Genomic DNA, 17,443 nt, shown 5'->3' on the forward strand with positions numbered 1-17,443 from the left:
GACTATAATTAATATAAAAACAAAAAAAAAAGATAATTTCCATGAATTAATATGAAAATACTCAAATTAAAAGAACACAAAAAATAGAAAAAAATAAAAAAACTCAACGAAATTGGATAAAATATTAGGCTTTTTTTCCCTATGACAGAAAATTAAGATAAAAGAGGATATTTAAACCAGAACCTTGCTCTGAATAATAGATGATATGATCTGGTCTAGGAAAGAGTACGGTCTTTTCTGAATTTCAATCTTCAACAGCCACAAAAAAAAAATAAATTAAAGAAGAACGCAAAATAAGACATAGATAAGGATACCACAATCTTGCATATTGATGAGTCAAGTGAAGATTCACAACAAAGATGTTAACCCAAGAACCAAGAGAATCCTCTCTAAAAAATGCAAATGCATAATATTATGACTCAAAAGTGTTTACATTAGCTTTTTGTACCTCTGTGTATAGGCATATAAGTTTAAGAAACCTCTAAACCCTTGAATAAAGTGCAAAGCTCAAAACACATAAAAATAATAAAAAACAAAATTACACATGTAGACTTTTTGCCTAGCGATGCCCACTCGCCCAAGGAACACAAATTAGCTCGCCCAATGAATTTAACATTTTGTAAAATTAAAATAAACTTATAGATTGTGCGCATGATCTTCATGTTTTTTAAATTCCCTCCATAGAACATTATAAGATTCAAGGAGACATGTTTTGATGTTGGACCTTCATGTTCTTTCTTAAGTTCTTCTCATATATATTTCAAGAGATATTCCTATATCAAAATGTTTCAAAAGCATCATCTTTATGGGTCAAGAACTTTACCCATGTCCATCTAGAAAATTGATCAATGACTACCAGTCCATAGCGTTTACAACTTACAGACGCGATTCTTATAGGACCAAATAGATCTATATAAAGCATCTCTAGAGGTCTTTTTGTGGAAATGATATTTTTATTATTGAAAGATTCCTTGACTTGTTTTACTTTCATGCAAGTATTACAAAAGACTGTATCATTGAATGATACTATAGGCAATCCTCTTATGAGGTCATGGCGTTGCAACTTTGAGATTAATCTCATATTTGTATGTAGACATTTACTATGCCTTGTTATTGCCTCGTCTTTTGTAGATATTAAACATGAAACTCTTTGAGCATGTAATTCATTTAAATCTATCTTGTACAAGTTATCTTGTCTATTGGTAGAAAATACAAGTAGACCTTGATCATCTAAGACTCTATATTGACCTTATTCAAAGAAAATTATGTATCCGTTATCACATAATTGACTTATGCTAAGCAAATTATGTTTCAGGACATGTACAAGGAGAACATTATCAATTTAAGGGGAATGGTTTATACCTATTTTTCTAATGCACGTGGTTTTGTGTTTTTTATTTCCTCCGAACATCACAGTGCATCCCCTCTTGTTCCTTATGCTTTGGAACATAAACTTCTCTCTCATTATATGTCCTAAGCACTCACTGTCCAAGTACCATGATATGGGTTTCCTTGTCGTAATCAAGCAAGTATGGAAGACAAATGATTTCATTTTTAGGTACCCACCTTGCATTTGGTCTTATCTTGTTAGTTTTTGACATTTTTTTTTCTTTTTAGAGTTAGATATGAATAACTAGAATTTTTCTCATTTGCTTTGACAAAGGAATAAATTTAGACTTTTGCTCATAATGATTTATTTTGCCTTTGTAACATAATCCTCGTTTATCAAAAGTGTGTTTGTAACCTTTTATCAAAGGGCCTAAATGTTCCTTGCCTTTGCAACACTTTGAGTAAAATGTCATTTTCACGTTGAACTTGTTCGACGCATTCACTATCTTTAGCAATAGTTGAGTTTTTCTCAAATTTTTCTTTTGAACAAATAAGATTTTCACATTGTCTTTTTGACTCAACTAATTTGCTTTCAAGTTCGCAAATTTTTTGCTCTAAAGGTTTTTACATCATCCTTAGACTATGTCAAGTCGTTTTTCAAAATCTCATTTTCTTTTAAAGATTTTCTTTATTACTTTCTTAATACTTTGAAAGCTTATGATAACTTTAAGGAATTAGATAACAATTCATTATAGTCCTAAATGACTAAATGTAAATTTGAGAAATCTACCTTGTCGTTAGAGTCATTTGACGAGTATTCAACGGTTTTTGCCATTAGACACATGTTGGCTTCTTCCTCTTTCTCATCTTCAGATTTTGAAGAAACAGGGTCCTCCCGGGTGCTCATGAGAATCAAAGGAAAATTTTTTCCCTTGAATAAAGGAGGATGATTTACAACATACCCTTCGTTTTTCGTTGGATCTTTCCTCAAGTCTTGTCAAGAACTAACCCTTGAGGTTAGCTCTGATACCAACAAAAACACAAGAAAAATTCTAAAAGGAGTGTTGAATAGATTTTTCAAAAACTTTTCACAAATATGTATTAAACACTTTAAGTTTTTTTAACAACATTTAGGAAAATGTATATAAAGGAAAGAAAATATGTCAAGCTTCTTTTTATACTGATTCATTCAAAATGACATACGTCCAGTTCTCCCTTAAGTACTCTTAAGGCGTTCCACTAATATTTTCAAAGATTACGAGTTTCACCACTCATGATATAAAACTATCCAATTTGGATATAAGAGTTTAACTACCCCTGGTTCAACACTATTCTTCCTAACTAGACTGTTTAGCTCAACTGAACTGAACAACAAAGTGTTTTGATTCTCTTCAAAATTTACAAACACAATGAAGGTGTTTTAGAAAATTAAGTATGAAAGACTTGTAAAACTTTTTCTCAAAGAAAGAAAGAGTTAGTGATGGAAACCATTGAGGGAGCTTGATGAGATCCATCCAAGGAGCTATAACTTGAGCTATGATTAGGAAGATAAAAGAAGAATGAGGACTCTACTCTTGTGGAGATGATGTTCAAGCTTGTTTTTCCCTTCTCTTAAGCCTTGTAAATATGTACATATGTCTTTCTTTAGGTTTTGTATGTTAGGCCAAGGACCTACCCAATTAGGGAGATTAGTAAACGTATGCAATTTTGAAGATTTTACTACATCCAACTTAAAGGTCCAGAAAATATGTGCTTATAGTTAAATGAAAGTCCTTTGTGGAGGAAGCTATGAGTTAAACTGTCAACAAAGGTCAAAGTTGTCATGATGTTTCGAATTGGGCTAGTTTTGGATCTTGGAACACTTTTGCGCCACATTTGGGCTAGCATTAGGCCCTAGGAGCGTCTTTTTGCCTTGGAAGGAAGGAGATACATCTCCATTGGAAATTATAGAAGCACATGTTGTAAAATGGAATTTATTTTCGACCATGATGTTCGAAAAAAAAATTCAAGATATTAAACTTGAGTAATTTTTAAGAACATGCTCTGATAGAAATTGTAGACTAAAAGAGTTCAAGGCCAAGAAAGGGAGAGGGGAGGTGTTGAATCTGACCTGTGAAAACCAGTGTTCAGTTAAAGATTATGAAAAATTCCGATGAATTTAGATTGACCAAGGTACTTATTATTGCTGAATCATACATTTTAACTTATTAAAATGAATAAAAAATCTATGAAATGCTAGCAAAATCTAAATGATTTTTACACAATTAGTCTTTGATAGATACAAGGGATTTATTATTAAAGATCAATCAAGATGTTAGTAATTAATCAAATTTATGAACTAGGCACTTGATTACAAGAAGTCTTCTTTCAAAGATTCAAGTTATGAATTTTCTTGATAAGATGAGTTATAAAAAAGAAAATTAGCAAAAACAATTCAATCAATGCACCAAGAAATTTTTATATTGGTTTACTTATAAGGAGCTACATCTAGTTAGTCATAACAACTTGAGCTTGATTTTCCATACTATCAAGAAATTACAACATCCTTACATGAAAATTTCTTAAAAAACAACTACAAAACACAATCTTCTTGGTTCACACAAGAAACACACAACACAACAAGAACACCTTCTTGCATACTAACATAACTTATATGAAATTTATTGATCTTCCAATTAATTGAGGTGTAAGCTTGTTAATTGACATACTAAAAATTTGTTATTGAAACTCAATGAAATTCAAAGATCTTTGGTAGATGGTGAGATACGTGTGGAAGATCTTCCATCCTTACCTTATTCTAGATTTTCAAATTTAGGTCAACGTATATGCTTCCATCGTATTCTCATGAAAGGTTAAGGAACCTGATTATGGCATTAGTGGTGTTGTGGAGTTTTGACTTTTCTTGTATTGCAACATTTATCTATATCAATATATATTCTTAGAGTTCTCATCACCTATTAATACTCATAAGCAATAGAAAAGGTAATGATTTTGTGGAAACTTATCTGGTTTTTAGGTAGTTGTTGTTTTTTTTTATGCCTAATTATTATTGTCACCAATATAACCTTGCCTCCATTGCATAGATCTTAGCTAAAACTTTTTTGCATCCATGATGATAAAGGACTTGGGTCTCACAAAAGCTTTGAGACTACAACATGAAATTAAATAACTAAAAGACTACAATTTTGATGCCAAAAGAAAATGTCTCAAAAACTATTTAAATTTTTAATTTAAAATCTTGTAATGATTTATATACTTATGTGAATTCTACAAATTCAGTCATTATACATGTTTAAATTTTCAATTTTATTTTTGGTATGATAATGTTTTTTCTTTAAATTATTACTAAATTATTTTAACTTATTTAATTTATTACAAATTAAAATAAAAGTATTTTTATTAATTGATTTAATAAAAAATAAATCTGAATAAATGGTTGTGTTGGATGTTAAAAGTTGAATTTGAATTATGCTCCATTGGTAAGATTGGATCCCAATTCAACCTGATCATTGCTCAATCCTACATCAATTGTATCTTACTAGGAGATTCTAGCTTCAAAAAAGTATTGTTATTACTCTCTTGAAACAAAAAGGTATTATTTGTTTGCAAATGTTACCTTTTTTTAAGATGCATCTCTCTTCACAAAATTGAACTCTCTCCAATAGTCTCACATTCCAGTGGTTGAACCCTTGTTTTTTCCCTGCTCCTAATACCTGAAGTCAACCAACCTTGGAAGTTTCACTTCTACTCCGAACCCACCAAAGTCATCGTTGTTGCTTGTCATCACTCATCAACGTAGACCATAAATGACTGATATAATACATTGTAAGTCCTCTTATTTAAATCTTTCACCTTCATCACTCGATATTAGGACTCCTGAATGAATATTCCAACTGGACCATTGCTCTTTGAAAAGTTATTCAGTTTACTCAATCCTTCATTCTATTTATAATTCTCTAAGCTATGTCCTTCCTAATTCTCGTTTATTTCCTTTTATATTCTAAAAAATGTGACTGTCACGTCACCATAAAAGCACTGCTGAGTCACCTGTCAGCTTCCATAAATGCACCCACGCCACACGCTCAGTGCAATTAAAACGCACTCACATTCTCTGAATCACGTCTGCCATGTGTCAAATTGGAATGTTCTAAATTTGATAGTGGAAGCCAGGTGTCAGCGTGCGAGAGAGTGTCCGTTTGACTTGGGAAAGGAGTTGATTTTCTGAAGCACCTCTTCCCACTCTCTCTGCATTGCACCATCTTCTTCCTCAGAAATTCAAAACCTCCATTTTCTCCTCCTTCTCTCTAGAACCCTCTTCTTCTCTCTTCGGTAACTTACCACCCTTTTCTCCGTTCACGTTTCAGCACCGTAGGAACGTCCCCTGCATCGTGAGCGTCATTTTAAACCGAACAACTTCTGATTCTGTAACCGGTAAGTTTTCCAACCAAGACGCTCGTTTCAAGATTTCCTACAAAACCCAAATTCAGCTGCATGCAAGGGTATCAGCTAAATTCTTTTACATTTCTTTTGGTTAGATTTAGTGAAGAACTTAAGAAAATCGTTGAGGGTAGGAAACCGTTGTGGACGAGTCCAATTATTAGACGTTTCAGTCACGAATCCAGGTAAGGGAAGCTTATTAGATTTAATTCATATGATTTTCTGTACTGCATGTGCGTTTATGTGATGTTTGAAGTATGATTTATGATATTGGACTTTTGGTATATGAATATGATTCTGAAATGATGTATGAAATTGATGAAATATGCTATGGTTTGATTAAATTGAAAATGAGCTGTATGATGAGATGATGAATGAGGAGTATGATTTGTACTATGATATGAGTGATTTAATGCATGAAAGTATACTGAAAAATATGTTTACTGTATGTTGAATTTGAACATGAAAATCCTATGAAAATGAACGTTCGTTATCGAAACGGTCTTTGACCGTTCGGTATTCGTAGTAAATTCTTTGAAGTAGTCGAACCCTTTCATTTGGAAAGGATTATCCTTGAGGACGAACGCCCTCTTATATATAGTTTACGTTTGAGCGTTCGGCCAAACGTAAACATCATGAGTGTTGTGTGAGAATTTGAGAAGCCTGAAAATATCCTTTTGAACTATTAGTCAAATTATTAAAACATAAACTTTAAGTATCTCATCTTATATAAATCCCAATTTTCTATGATGTTGAAACAGCGAATAGCCTCGACCTAAAAGCGTACGTCCTAAGTGGCGCTCGGTCTTATACCGAACGCTCGTCCTTACACTTGCTTACCAAACGTATACAAATAGCGTTCGTCCAAACAGTAAATAAATATCTATTACCGCGTTCGGTCATTGACTGGCGGTTAACATCTTTTATAAATTCGTATCCGTTATCAATATCTAAACGCCTTGCGATGTCTTTATTCATTTGGATTCGATCTAAAGTCCTTGAATTTAAATTCTTCTAAGTATCAGTTGAATCGTTCTAGAATCAGTTCATTTAACTGATTCAAGTGGTCATGACGTCCTTCCTTGGAAAGACGTTCGTTTTCTTTCTTTCAGAAATGAGTATCTCTCGGTATCATGATAACGTTCGTCCTCATTATGAAGGGGGCTGAACGCTCGTCATTTTATGAAAGTAGAATAAAGAATGAAAATGTTATTAAGAGAACTTATTGTAATGAGCGAACGGTATAAGAAGTAAAATTATGGTTGTGGATTTTGAACGAGCGTTCCAAGGAGGAACGACTCTTGGATGGAAATTGAGATTGGTAAAGTATGAATGTGGACAAAGCTTAGCTGGCGATTCATCCTGATGTTCCGTGAGTGCTCGTCCTCACGTAGAGGGGAGTATGTCATGTGTGGGAACGGCAGGAGGTCCTAGTCCTTGGGGGTACCTTGGATGGAAGGGACTAAACTCGGGTGGCAGCTGATGATAAATGCCAGTTACTACACCACCTGGGTGCACGAACGTCGTAGCTACACAGAATTCATACAGTCCGGACAGTCAGTCTAGTATCAGGAATTGATTGAGTGAATGAATTGATTGAAGCATATGTTATGACTTATTTAATTTGTTTGATGTATATGTATGTTTTACATGAATTAAATTCAATAAGCTTACCCTTCGTTTTCCATTGTGTTGTCTGTATTTGTACGTCCGTCTTGTCCTTGCAATGATCATCCGTGTGGATGTGAGCAGAGGGAGATGCATCTCTGGAAGAAACGCTTGAAGAAGGAATTCTGGCGGAAGAGAATTTAGTGGAGATTGAAGTGAAGGCCGAACCATAGAACGTTCGGTTATATGTTAGTTTATTTATGTTAGTAGGCTGTTTTAGAGCGAACGCCCTCTTGTTTATGATAAATTTTGGAACGTTCGGTGTTTCCCTCAATTTTGTAAACCGTTCGTTCTTATTGCTTAGTGAACTCTCGTAAAATTTTAGGTATCTATGTAAGGCCGTTCGGCCAAGAGCGTACGTTATTTCCTTACTGTAAGACTGATTTGATATATTAATATATGTGAATATTCTATTATATAGTTGTTGACTGTATAATTTTGGGATGTTACATTATTGGTATCAGAGCAGTTTTGTTCTTCTAAGGACGCTGTAGGTTATGAGTGCATTGCGTTTTTGCTGTGTGCTTATTGTGTGTTTAATGAGTTATTGTTTTAACTCTTAGACTTAACTAACGTTCGTTTTTCTCTGGTCCAGAGAACTAATGGCGCCTAGACTCCCTCCTCCTCCGCAACCGAACGAGTCTGATACGTCCAACAACACTAGATTGTTGGAAACGGTGGTTGAAAGACTGCATCAACAAAACACCACTTTAATGGAGCAGAACGCCGTTCTGATGCAGCAGAATCAGAGCGCCATGCAGAGTTTGGAGGCTGCTCGCGCTAACTCCGAAGAAACTCAGAGACAATTGATGGAACTCATCTCTGCCACCAGAGGCACGCCAGGAGCGTCCTCTTCCACCGCTACACCACATGCTGAATGGAGTTTGGAAAGCTTCCTCCAACACCATCCTGCAAAATTCAGTGGAAAATGCCTTCCTGATGAGGCGGACCAGTGGCTGAGAGATATGGAGCGGATCTACAACGCTAAGAGGTGTCCGGATGACAATCGTTTAGCCTTTACAGAATACTTGCTGACTGGTGAAGCTAGCCACTGGTGGACGAGCATGAAAGCTATTTTAACGGACGCTCAGAGTCCCATTACTTGGGCGGTTTTCAGAGCTAAGTTCTATGAAGAATACTTCCCAGACAGCGTTCGTTACGCTAAGGAAGTTGAATTCCTTCAACTGGTGCAGGGAGCGAAGTCCGTGTCAGAATATACTAACACATTCAAACATCTACTGAGGTTCAATACAATGGCGGCCAGTGAGGAGTGGCAGTGTAGAAAATTCGAGAATGGGCTGAGGAGTGATCTAAAGGTGCTAATATCCAGTCTGTGTATCCGTTCATTCCCTGCAATGGTTGAGAGGGCAAAAGTGTTAGAGAAGAACATGGCTGAAGCCGAACAGCATAAGAAGCAACAAGCAAACAGAGGACCGATTCTAACGAGAACAAATCCGAATCGGAATAGGACTCCTTACGTTCGACCCGTGCAGTCAAGTGGGTCTCAGGCGATAGTTGTTGCTGGACAGCAGGGGTCGATCAAATGTTTTCAATGTGGAGGACCCCATTACAAGGCAGTTTGTCCTCAATTGATAGGAGGGAAATATTGCACTCGCTGTAGAAGAAACGGCCACATGGATAACGAGTGTAATATGGGTGGAAGAGCGGTTATGAGACCACCGAACACTGGGAGAAATCAGACAAGAGGAGGTGGACGAGCGCAAACTGTGGGGAGAGTATATGCGATCACTGGAGCGGAGGCAGCAAGCTCAGGTACGCTCATCACTGGTACCTGCTTAGTACATGGAAAATCTTGCTATGTGTTGTACGACTCGGGGGCAACACACTCCTTCATCTCGAAGGCGTGCGTTGAGAAATTGGGATTAGCGGAGAGTGAAATGCAGTTTGACTTGGTGGTGTCAACCCCAGCAGCTGGTGAGGTTAGGACGTCTACCATGTGCATTAGATGTCCTATTGAGATAGAAGGGCGTAGGTATAAGGTGAATCTCATATGTTTACCTCTCAAGGAGTTAGAAGTGATTTTGGGGATGGATTGGCTGACTACCAATCACATTCTCATAGACTGTGGTGCTAAAATTGATCTTTCCGGAAGAATATGAAGAAGAGTTGTCTGTGACGCTCGGGCAGCTGAAAGAAGATATTATGGAGGGCGCCAGTTGCTTTTTGATTTTGACGCACTCGGACGAAGACTCCAGTGGAGAACGATCGTCCATAAGTCAGTTGAGTAGAGGACGATCGGTCGTGGATGAATTTCCTGATGTTTTTCCAGAAGAAGTAACTGGACTGCCTCCCGTTCGTGAGGTTGAATTTACAATTGATTTAGTGACAACAGCAGCACTCATCTCTGTCCAACCGTACCGCATGGCACCAGCTGAGTTGGTCGAACTCAAACAACAAATTGAAGATCTGATGGACAAGAGATTTATTAGACCGAGCGTCTCACCGTGGGGAGCGCCAGTGTTGTTGGTAAAGAAGAAAGATGGCAGCTCTCGGCTCTGCATTGATTACAGAGAACTAAACAAGCTGACCATCAAAAACAAGTACCCACTACCTCGGATTGATGACCTGCTGGATCAGTTGCAGGGTGCGAGCGTCTTTTCGAAGATTGACTTACGCTCGGGCTATCACCAAATTCGGGTGAAGGAAGGAGACATTCAGAAGACGGCCTTTCGGTCCCGTTATGGACATTATGAGTACGTGGTGATGCCGTTCGGAATGACGAACGCCCCAACAGTTTTTATGGAATATATGAATCGGATATTCAGACCGTATCTAGATAAGTTTGTGGTGGTGTTCATTGACGACATCCTAGTCTACTCCAAGAGCCAAGAAGAACACGAAGAACATTTGAGATTGGTACTGGGCGTATTGAGAGAAAAGGAGTTGTACGCCAAGTTATCTAAGTGCGATTTTTGGATGGAGAGCGTGCAGTTTTTGGGACATGTAGTCTCGGCAGAAGGTATATCAGTTGACCCGGCCAAAGTACAAGCGGTGTTAGAATGGGAGAGTCCGCGTTCAGTCACTGAAGTGAGGAGTTTCGTGGGGCTCGCGGGCTACTATAGGCGTTTCATTGAAGGGTTTTCTAAGATAGTAGCGCCGTTGACACAGCTAACGCGCAAGGATCACCCATTCGCTTGGACTGATAAGTGTGAATCGAGCTTCCAGGAGTTAAAGAAGAAGTTGACGAGCGCTCCAGTATTAATCATTCCAGACACGACCAAGCCATTTGAAGTCTACTGTGATGCATCTCATCAAGGTTTGGGTTGTGTATTGATGCAAGAGAAACGAGCGGTGGCTTATGCCTCTCGACAATTGAAGGTCCACGAAAGGAATTACCCAACGCACGACCTGGAATTGGCAGCGGTCGTCTTCGCACTGAAGATTTGGAGGCATTATTTGTACGGGTCTACTTTCCAAGTCTTCAGTGACCACAAGAGCCTCAAGTATTTATTTGATCAGAAGGAGTTGAACATGAGGCAGAGGCGTTGGCTAGAGTTTTTGAAAGATTATGAGTTTGAACTGCTGTATCACCCTGGGAAGGCCAATGTAGTGGCGGACGCCCTAAGCAGGAAGGCAGTTCATGTCTCGGTGATGATGATTAAAGAGCTAAGTTTGGTGGAGAGTTTCCGAGACCTAAGGTTACAGTTCGATCTAGGAACGAACGTTATTAGATGCTGTAACCTCAGAATTTCCAGTGACGTCTTTGACCGTATCAGGATGAAGCAACGCGAGGACGAGGAATTGTTGAAGATTTTAAGCGCGCTCGGTACGGATCAGGCCAAGCATTTCAACACTGGAACGGACGGCCTATTACGCTACATGGATAGGACGTGCGTTCCCAACGATGGCGAGCTGAAAAGAATTATTCTGGAGGAAGGTCATCATAGTCGTCTTAGCATGCACCCTGGCATGACTAAGATGTATCAAGACCTCCGGAAATCATTTTGGTGGCCTGGAATGAAGAACGATGTCGCTCGTTTTGTAGCGTCATGCCTAACCTGTCAACGAGCGAAGGCGGAACACCAAAGACCTGGCGGCCTATTGCAGCAATTGGAAATTCCAGAATGGAAGTGGGACAGCATCTCCATGGATTTTGTGACTCATCTACCACGAACGGTCAGGAATCATGACTCGATTTGGGTGATCGTGGATAGGCTAACGAAGAGCGCTCACTTCCTGGCCGTAAACTTGAAGATGTCAATGACAAATTTGGCCAAGTTGTATATTAAGGAGATCGTTCGTCTTCATGGAGTACCTTCGAGTATAATTTCTGACCGAGACACAAGGTTCACTTCACGGTTTTGGCAGTCACTTCAAAGTGAGCTCGGTAGTAAATTGCAGATGAGTTCAGCGTATCACCCTCAGACGGAAGGCCAATCTGAGAGGACCATCCAGACGCTCGAAGACTTACTGAGGACGTGCGTCCTAGACCACATGGGCGTCTGGGATGAAGTATTGCCATTGGTAGAGTTCACCTACAACAACAGCTTCCAGTCCAGCATTGGAATGGCTCCTTTCGAAGCTCTTTACGGACGTAAATGCCGCACGCCACTTTGCTGGTTTCAAGAAGGAGAGAACGTGTTGACTGGACCGGAACTCATTCAACAAACGACCGAAAAGGTGAAATTAATCCAGGAGAGGTTAAAGACGTCAAGAAGCAGACAGAAATCTTATGCTGACAAGAGAAGAAGGCCGTTAGAGTTTCAAACTGGCGACCACGTGTTCCTTAGATTGAATCCAACCACAGGAGTAGGCAGAGCTATGCGATCAAAGAAATTATCTCCGAAGTTCGTTGGGCCGTATCAAATTCTGAAGAAGATTGGAACAGTAGCGTACGAACTAGCCTTGCCGCCTCAACTGTCCAACCTTCACCCGGTGTTCCATGTTTCCCAACTCCGCAAATACATAGCAGATCCCTCGCATATATTGGAGCTGGAGGACGTTCGTCTTCGTCAAGACCGAACGCTGGAGATGAAGCCGGTTCGTGTTGAAGACGTCCACACCAAGTTATACAAAGGAAAGAACGTTCGATTGGTGAAAATGGTGTGGGACGAAAAGACGGGCGACTCTACATGGGAAGTGGAGGAAGCCATGAAAGACTTATACCCTCACCTATTTCCTGGTAAGTCTTAATTTTCGAGGACGAAAATTTTTGTAGTTAGGGGGATTGTCACGTCACCATAAAAGCACTGCTGAGTCACCTGTCAGCTTCCATAAATGCACCCACGCCACACGCTGTCAACACCCAATTTTGTCCGGGTTGAAAAAATGTGTTTTTATGGGTTTTTATTTTATTTTTATTTACCTTTTTGTTTTATTCTATTTTTATGTATTTAGTTTTTTGCTTTTAATTTTTTCTATTTTATTTCTTATTTTCAATTTGTTTTAATAGTGTTAATTAATCAAAATAATTAAAAAATTGAAAAATAAAATTAAAATTAAAAATAAAGTAAATAATAAATAAAAAAAAAAAAAAAATTAAATTAAAAAAAAGGGAAAATAGAAAACGTGGGAAAGGGTTACGTGGGAGGCATGTCTGGGGTGAGGGGGACCAGGCGGTTAGAAAGGAATATTTCCCAAGATTTTGGGAGGGGATTTTGTTGGGATCAGAGAGGGACAAAAAGAAAGAGAGAAGACACACGGGGGACCTTTGTCTGGGGATCATCATCCGGATTCACCATTTTTACCTGGAGAAAAAGATAGACGCCAGCAAGAGGAGGAGAAAAAAAAAAAAAAAACTCATTGGAGACGCTAGGTTGGCATTGGCAATCGAAAGGTAAGTAATATCTAACACTCCTTGTTCTACTGAGTGGGTTACTGGTTCATGAGCATATTTCCGATTGTTGTTAAATTTGTATATGAATATTGTTGAATGCACTGGATATTGGTATATGTTCGTTATTACCAAACATCTTCAATCTTCACCTCCAACACTTGATTTCCAATATCCATGATCATCTTCATTCCCTGCTGCATATTCCACCCATCATCACGGTCTCGCAAACTTGATACTCCTCCATTTACTCAACCAAACCTCATTCCCTCATTCACTCATCAACCATCATCCTCAACCTGCATTATACAAAGCCACAGTCTAGAACAATGACCAATTTCCAGCATCCAAACACAAGCCCATACTTTACCTTCACTGAGCCAAAACAGGGATTGACCACTGTGTCGTTCACTGTCGCCTTCAACCGCGCAACACCGATCTTCCTTTCCATTCATGCTTGTTCAATCTAGGAAGAGGCACACGCCACCACCTTCAGGCTCACCATCCCGTTGTAGGACACTAGATTAGGGTAGTGGTGCTGAGGGGAAGAGGAGAAGGTTCTCTGTGCTATTCTCGGTGAATGGGACGACGGCTTCGGCGGCAGGCGACGCTACTGGCAACGCCATAGACGACGTTTCGCGGTGATCGTTTTGAAGAAGTATCGGCACATGTGCGGCGGAGGAAGACCCTCCCTGGAGATCAATGTTTTCGAAAAGAGAAGAGCGGAGAAGGTGGCGTCGTGGCTGGTGGTGGTTCGGGTGGTGCAAGTTGTCGCCGGCGAGCCTAAGGTGTGTTCTGGTTGAAGCAACGGTGGTCGGCCATGGCAGAGGTGATGATCAGTTGTGGTGCTGAACAAGAGACCTTGAATCTCTAGAGAAGGTGTGAACCGGCGTGAAGGAGTGGGAATGAGGATGAATCTCTGAACCCCTAGAAAATTCTAGGTTAGAAAGCATTGGACTGGGCCAGGCCCAGAAATGAGCGTACGTCCGGGAGCCTTGGGCCTCTTTTGGAACGCTCGTTATCCAAACGAGCGAACGCTCGTTATCCTTCAGCCTTTTTGACCGTTCGTTCAACATTCCAAACGAACGAGCGTTCGTTATCCAAACGAGCGAACGCTCATTATCATTAAGACTTTTTTACCGTTCGCTCAGCACTCTCACCAACTAGCGCTCGTTATCCAAACGAGCGAACGCTCGTTATCCTTAAGCCTTTTTGACCGTTCGCTCAGCACTCTCACCAACTAGCGCTCGTTATCCAAACGAGCGAACGCTCGTTATCCTTAAGCCTTTTTGACCGTTCGTTCAGCACTCTCACCAACGAGCGCTCGTTATCCAAACGAGTGAACGCTCGTTATCCTTAAGACTTTTTGACCGTTCGTTCAAACATTCCGAACGAACGAGCGCTCGTCATCCAAACGAGTGAACGCTCGTTATCCTTAAGACTTTTTGACCGTTCGTTCAACATTCCGAACGAACGAGCGCTCGTCATCCAAACGAGTGAACGCTCGTTATCCTTAAGACTTTTTGACCGTTCGTTCAAACATTCCGAACGAACGAGCGCTCGTTATCCAAACGAGTGAACGCTCGTTATCCTTAAGACTTTTTGACCGTTCGTTCAAACATTCCGAACGAACGAGCGCTCGTTATCCAAACGAGTGAACGCCCGTTATCCTTAAGACTTTTTGACCGTTCGCTCAACCTTCTCACCAACGAGCGCTCGTTATCTAAACTAGCGAACGCTCGTTACCTTAAGCCTTCTTGACCGTTCGTTCAAATCTTCTCCCTGAAGAGCGCTCGTTATCCAAACGAACGAGCGTTCGTTTCCGAACCAATGAACGCTCGTTACTCAGCCTTAATTTCTCAACGTTCGTTCGTCATGCATTCAATGAGCGTTCGTTATTGTGCCTTCGTTCTCAACGTCCGTTCGTCATATCTCTCGATGAACGCTCGTCATTCAGCTCACATTTCTAAACGTCCGTCCGTCATGTTCCCCAATGGACGTTCGTCTTCTTCCCCAACGAACGTTCGTTCTTTACCTAACGAACGCTCGTTATTCTTCCCAGCGTCCGTTCAGCCTCTCAATTTTCTTTTGTTTATTTATTTTTCTTTATTGTCTTATTTTATTCTATTTATTTATTTTAGACATTTACTTATCCTAAAATATATATTTAATAATACAATATTGATAGTTTAAATAAAAAGAAATTTCAAAAATATTTTAAAGGTTTAAGCACACGTGTGACCGCTCGCGTCTTCCTTGTGCTAAAAACCTTTTTCTTCTTCTTTAAATAAAATTTACAAAAATATGTTTTAAAGGTTTAAGCACACGTGTGACCGCTCGCGTCTTCCTTGTGCTAAAAACCTTTTTCTTCTTCTTTAAATAAAATTTACAAAAATATGTTTTAAAGGTTTAAGCACACGTGTGACCGCTCGCGTCTTCCTTGTGCTAAAAACCTTTTTCTTCTTCTTTAAATAAAATTTACAAAAATATGTTTTAAAGGTTTAAGCACACGTGTGACCGCTCGCGTCTTCCTTGTGCTAAAAACCTTTTTCTTCTTCTTTAAATAAAATTTACAAAAATATGTTTTAAAGGTTTAAGCACACGTGTGACCGCTCGCGTCGTCCTTGTGCTAAAAACCTCTTCTTCTTCCTTAAATAAATTTACAAAAAGTATGCGTTTTGAAGGTTAAGCACACGTGTGACCGCTCGCGTCGTCCTTGTGCTAAAAACCTTTTCTTTTCTTCTTAAAATTTCAAAAATATGTTTTGAAGGTTGAACACTCGTGTGATCGCTCGCATCGTCCTAGTGTTCAATATCTTTCTCTCTTATTTATGTAATATTAAACGAGGGTATGAGTGCTCGTGCGATCGTCCGCATCAGCCTAGCACTCAATACTCTCAAGTCTTCCTAAATAAGTAAATAACGGTATGAGTGCTCGTGTGATCGTTCGCATCGGCCTAGTGCTTAATATCGTTATCTCTCTTTTCAAAAATAATTAAAAATATTTAAATATCATTTTAAAAGTATGAATACTCGTGCGACCGTTCGCGTCGGCCTAGTACTCATTACCTTCTTTTTCTCGAAAATATTAAAAACATAAAAATCTCCAAAAATTAAAAACATCTGCTTTTTTTTCAAACAAACAAACAGTCTTTCAGCTAGAACTACGTAACCCTGATTTCTCATTTTGAATGAGAATACGTAGGAGCAAGGTCAATCCTTGTCGGGCCCAAAAAAAACTAAAAAAATATATTTTGTTTATTTATAATTTTATTTTAGGGGATAGTTAAACATTTTGAAAACCACATCATATTCGCGCATTTAGTTAAAGGTACTGCCTTAGGGCAGGCGTTGTAGGGTGCTAACACCTTCCCTACACGTAACCGACTCCCGAACCCAGAATATGGTTTTCGTGGACCGTGCTTTATCGTTTTGAGGTTTTTCCATAGTTTTCCATAATAAACTATGGTGGCGACTCCAAATCTCTTTTTTAAAACCCGTTTCTTTTTTGGATCGTCGTCCCGTCGCGATTCCGGTTGCGACAGATGGCGACTCCGCTGGGGACTGTCTAGAGAGTCGAGCCATTTAATTAGATGCGCGAATTTGGTGTGGTTTTGCTTTGTGTTTTTCTTTCCCTTTTCTATATCTATGTTTGATATTTGGAATAACTGCAATAACTGTGGAATATTGAACCCTAGGGTAGACAATATGTTTATATCTGCCTGGGAATTTTTCTGGTTGTTTTGCAGGTGAGGGTTCGGGTGTGCATAATTTCCTCCCTTCACACACACACTTTTGGCATATCATGAGTGGGGCCCTCCGGGTCTGAGCGTAGCTTAGAATTAGAGGAGTTGTGTAGCGGTGTCACTCTGGGATGTACTTCCTGTTTGGCTATCGTGAGAACTCCAGCTAGAGTCTGTTCTCTTCATATGTGTTTTCACACCTAGTTGATTACTCGATTGTTGTGGAAATGCTATGAAGGGGGCCATAGCTCTAGTGACCTTTGACCTTTAGGTTCAGGAAATCATCCTTGTGAGATTGCATATACTTGACCTTGAACTGAAAGCAATGAACCTTTGGTAGGGCACGAAGGGAGGAATATATGCTTCTGTAACCCTCACGCTGTTCGTTTTTTTTATGATATTACATTTCATACCATGCATGTGTTTTGTTTTGTCATGTTATTTATTATCATGCATCATATTCATACATCATT

General features: G+C 39.3%; 1 protein-coding gene across 1 annotated transcript; it reads left to right on the forward strand.

The window, feature by feature from the left end:
- Positions 1 to 8,036: 8,036 nt before the first annotated feature.
- On the forward strand, positions 8,037 to 11,837 carry LOC148203614 (uncharacterized). Its single transcript, XM_088107679.1, has 4 exons — positions 8,037 to 9,347; positions 9,517 to 10,482; positions 10,936 to 11,332; positions 11,797 to 11,837. The coding sequence occupies exons 1-4, from the start codon at positions 8,037 to 8,039 to the stop codon at positions 11,835 to 11,837; spliced, it is 2,715 nt and encodes a 904-aa protein (XP_087963805.1).
- Positions 11,838 to 17,443: the final 5,606 nt, after the last annotated feature.

Source organism: Vigna umbellata, chromosome 2 (assembly GCF_029865625.1).
Source record: "Vigna umbellata cultivar VRB3 chromosome 2, Vumbellata_1.0, whole genome shotgun sequence".
NCBI lineage: Eukaryota > Viridiplantae > Streptophyta > Magnoliopsida > Fabales > Fabaceae > Vigna > Vigna umbellata.

What these genes read in the sequence shown, in the direction of transcription:
- LOC148203614 (XM_088107679.1), top strand. Translation starts at nt 8,037, where the DNA reads ATGGCGCCTAGACTCCCTCCTCCTCCGCAACCGAACGAGTCTGATACG. An exon ending in GTGAAATGCAGTTTGACTTG is followed by an intron (nt 9,348 to 9,516) that starts GTGGTGTCAACC and finishes ACATTCTCATAG; the next exon opens with ACTGTGGTGCTAAAATTGAT. An exon ending in GTCCGCGTTCAGTCACTGAA is followed by an intron (nt 10,483 to 10,935) that starts GTGAGGAGTTTC and finishes AACATGAGGCAG; the next exon opens with AGGCGTTGGCTAGAGTTTTT.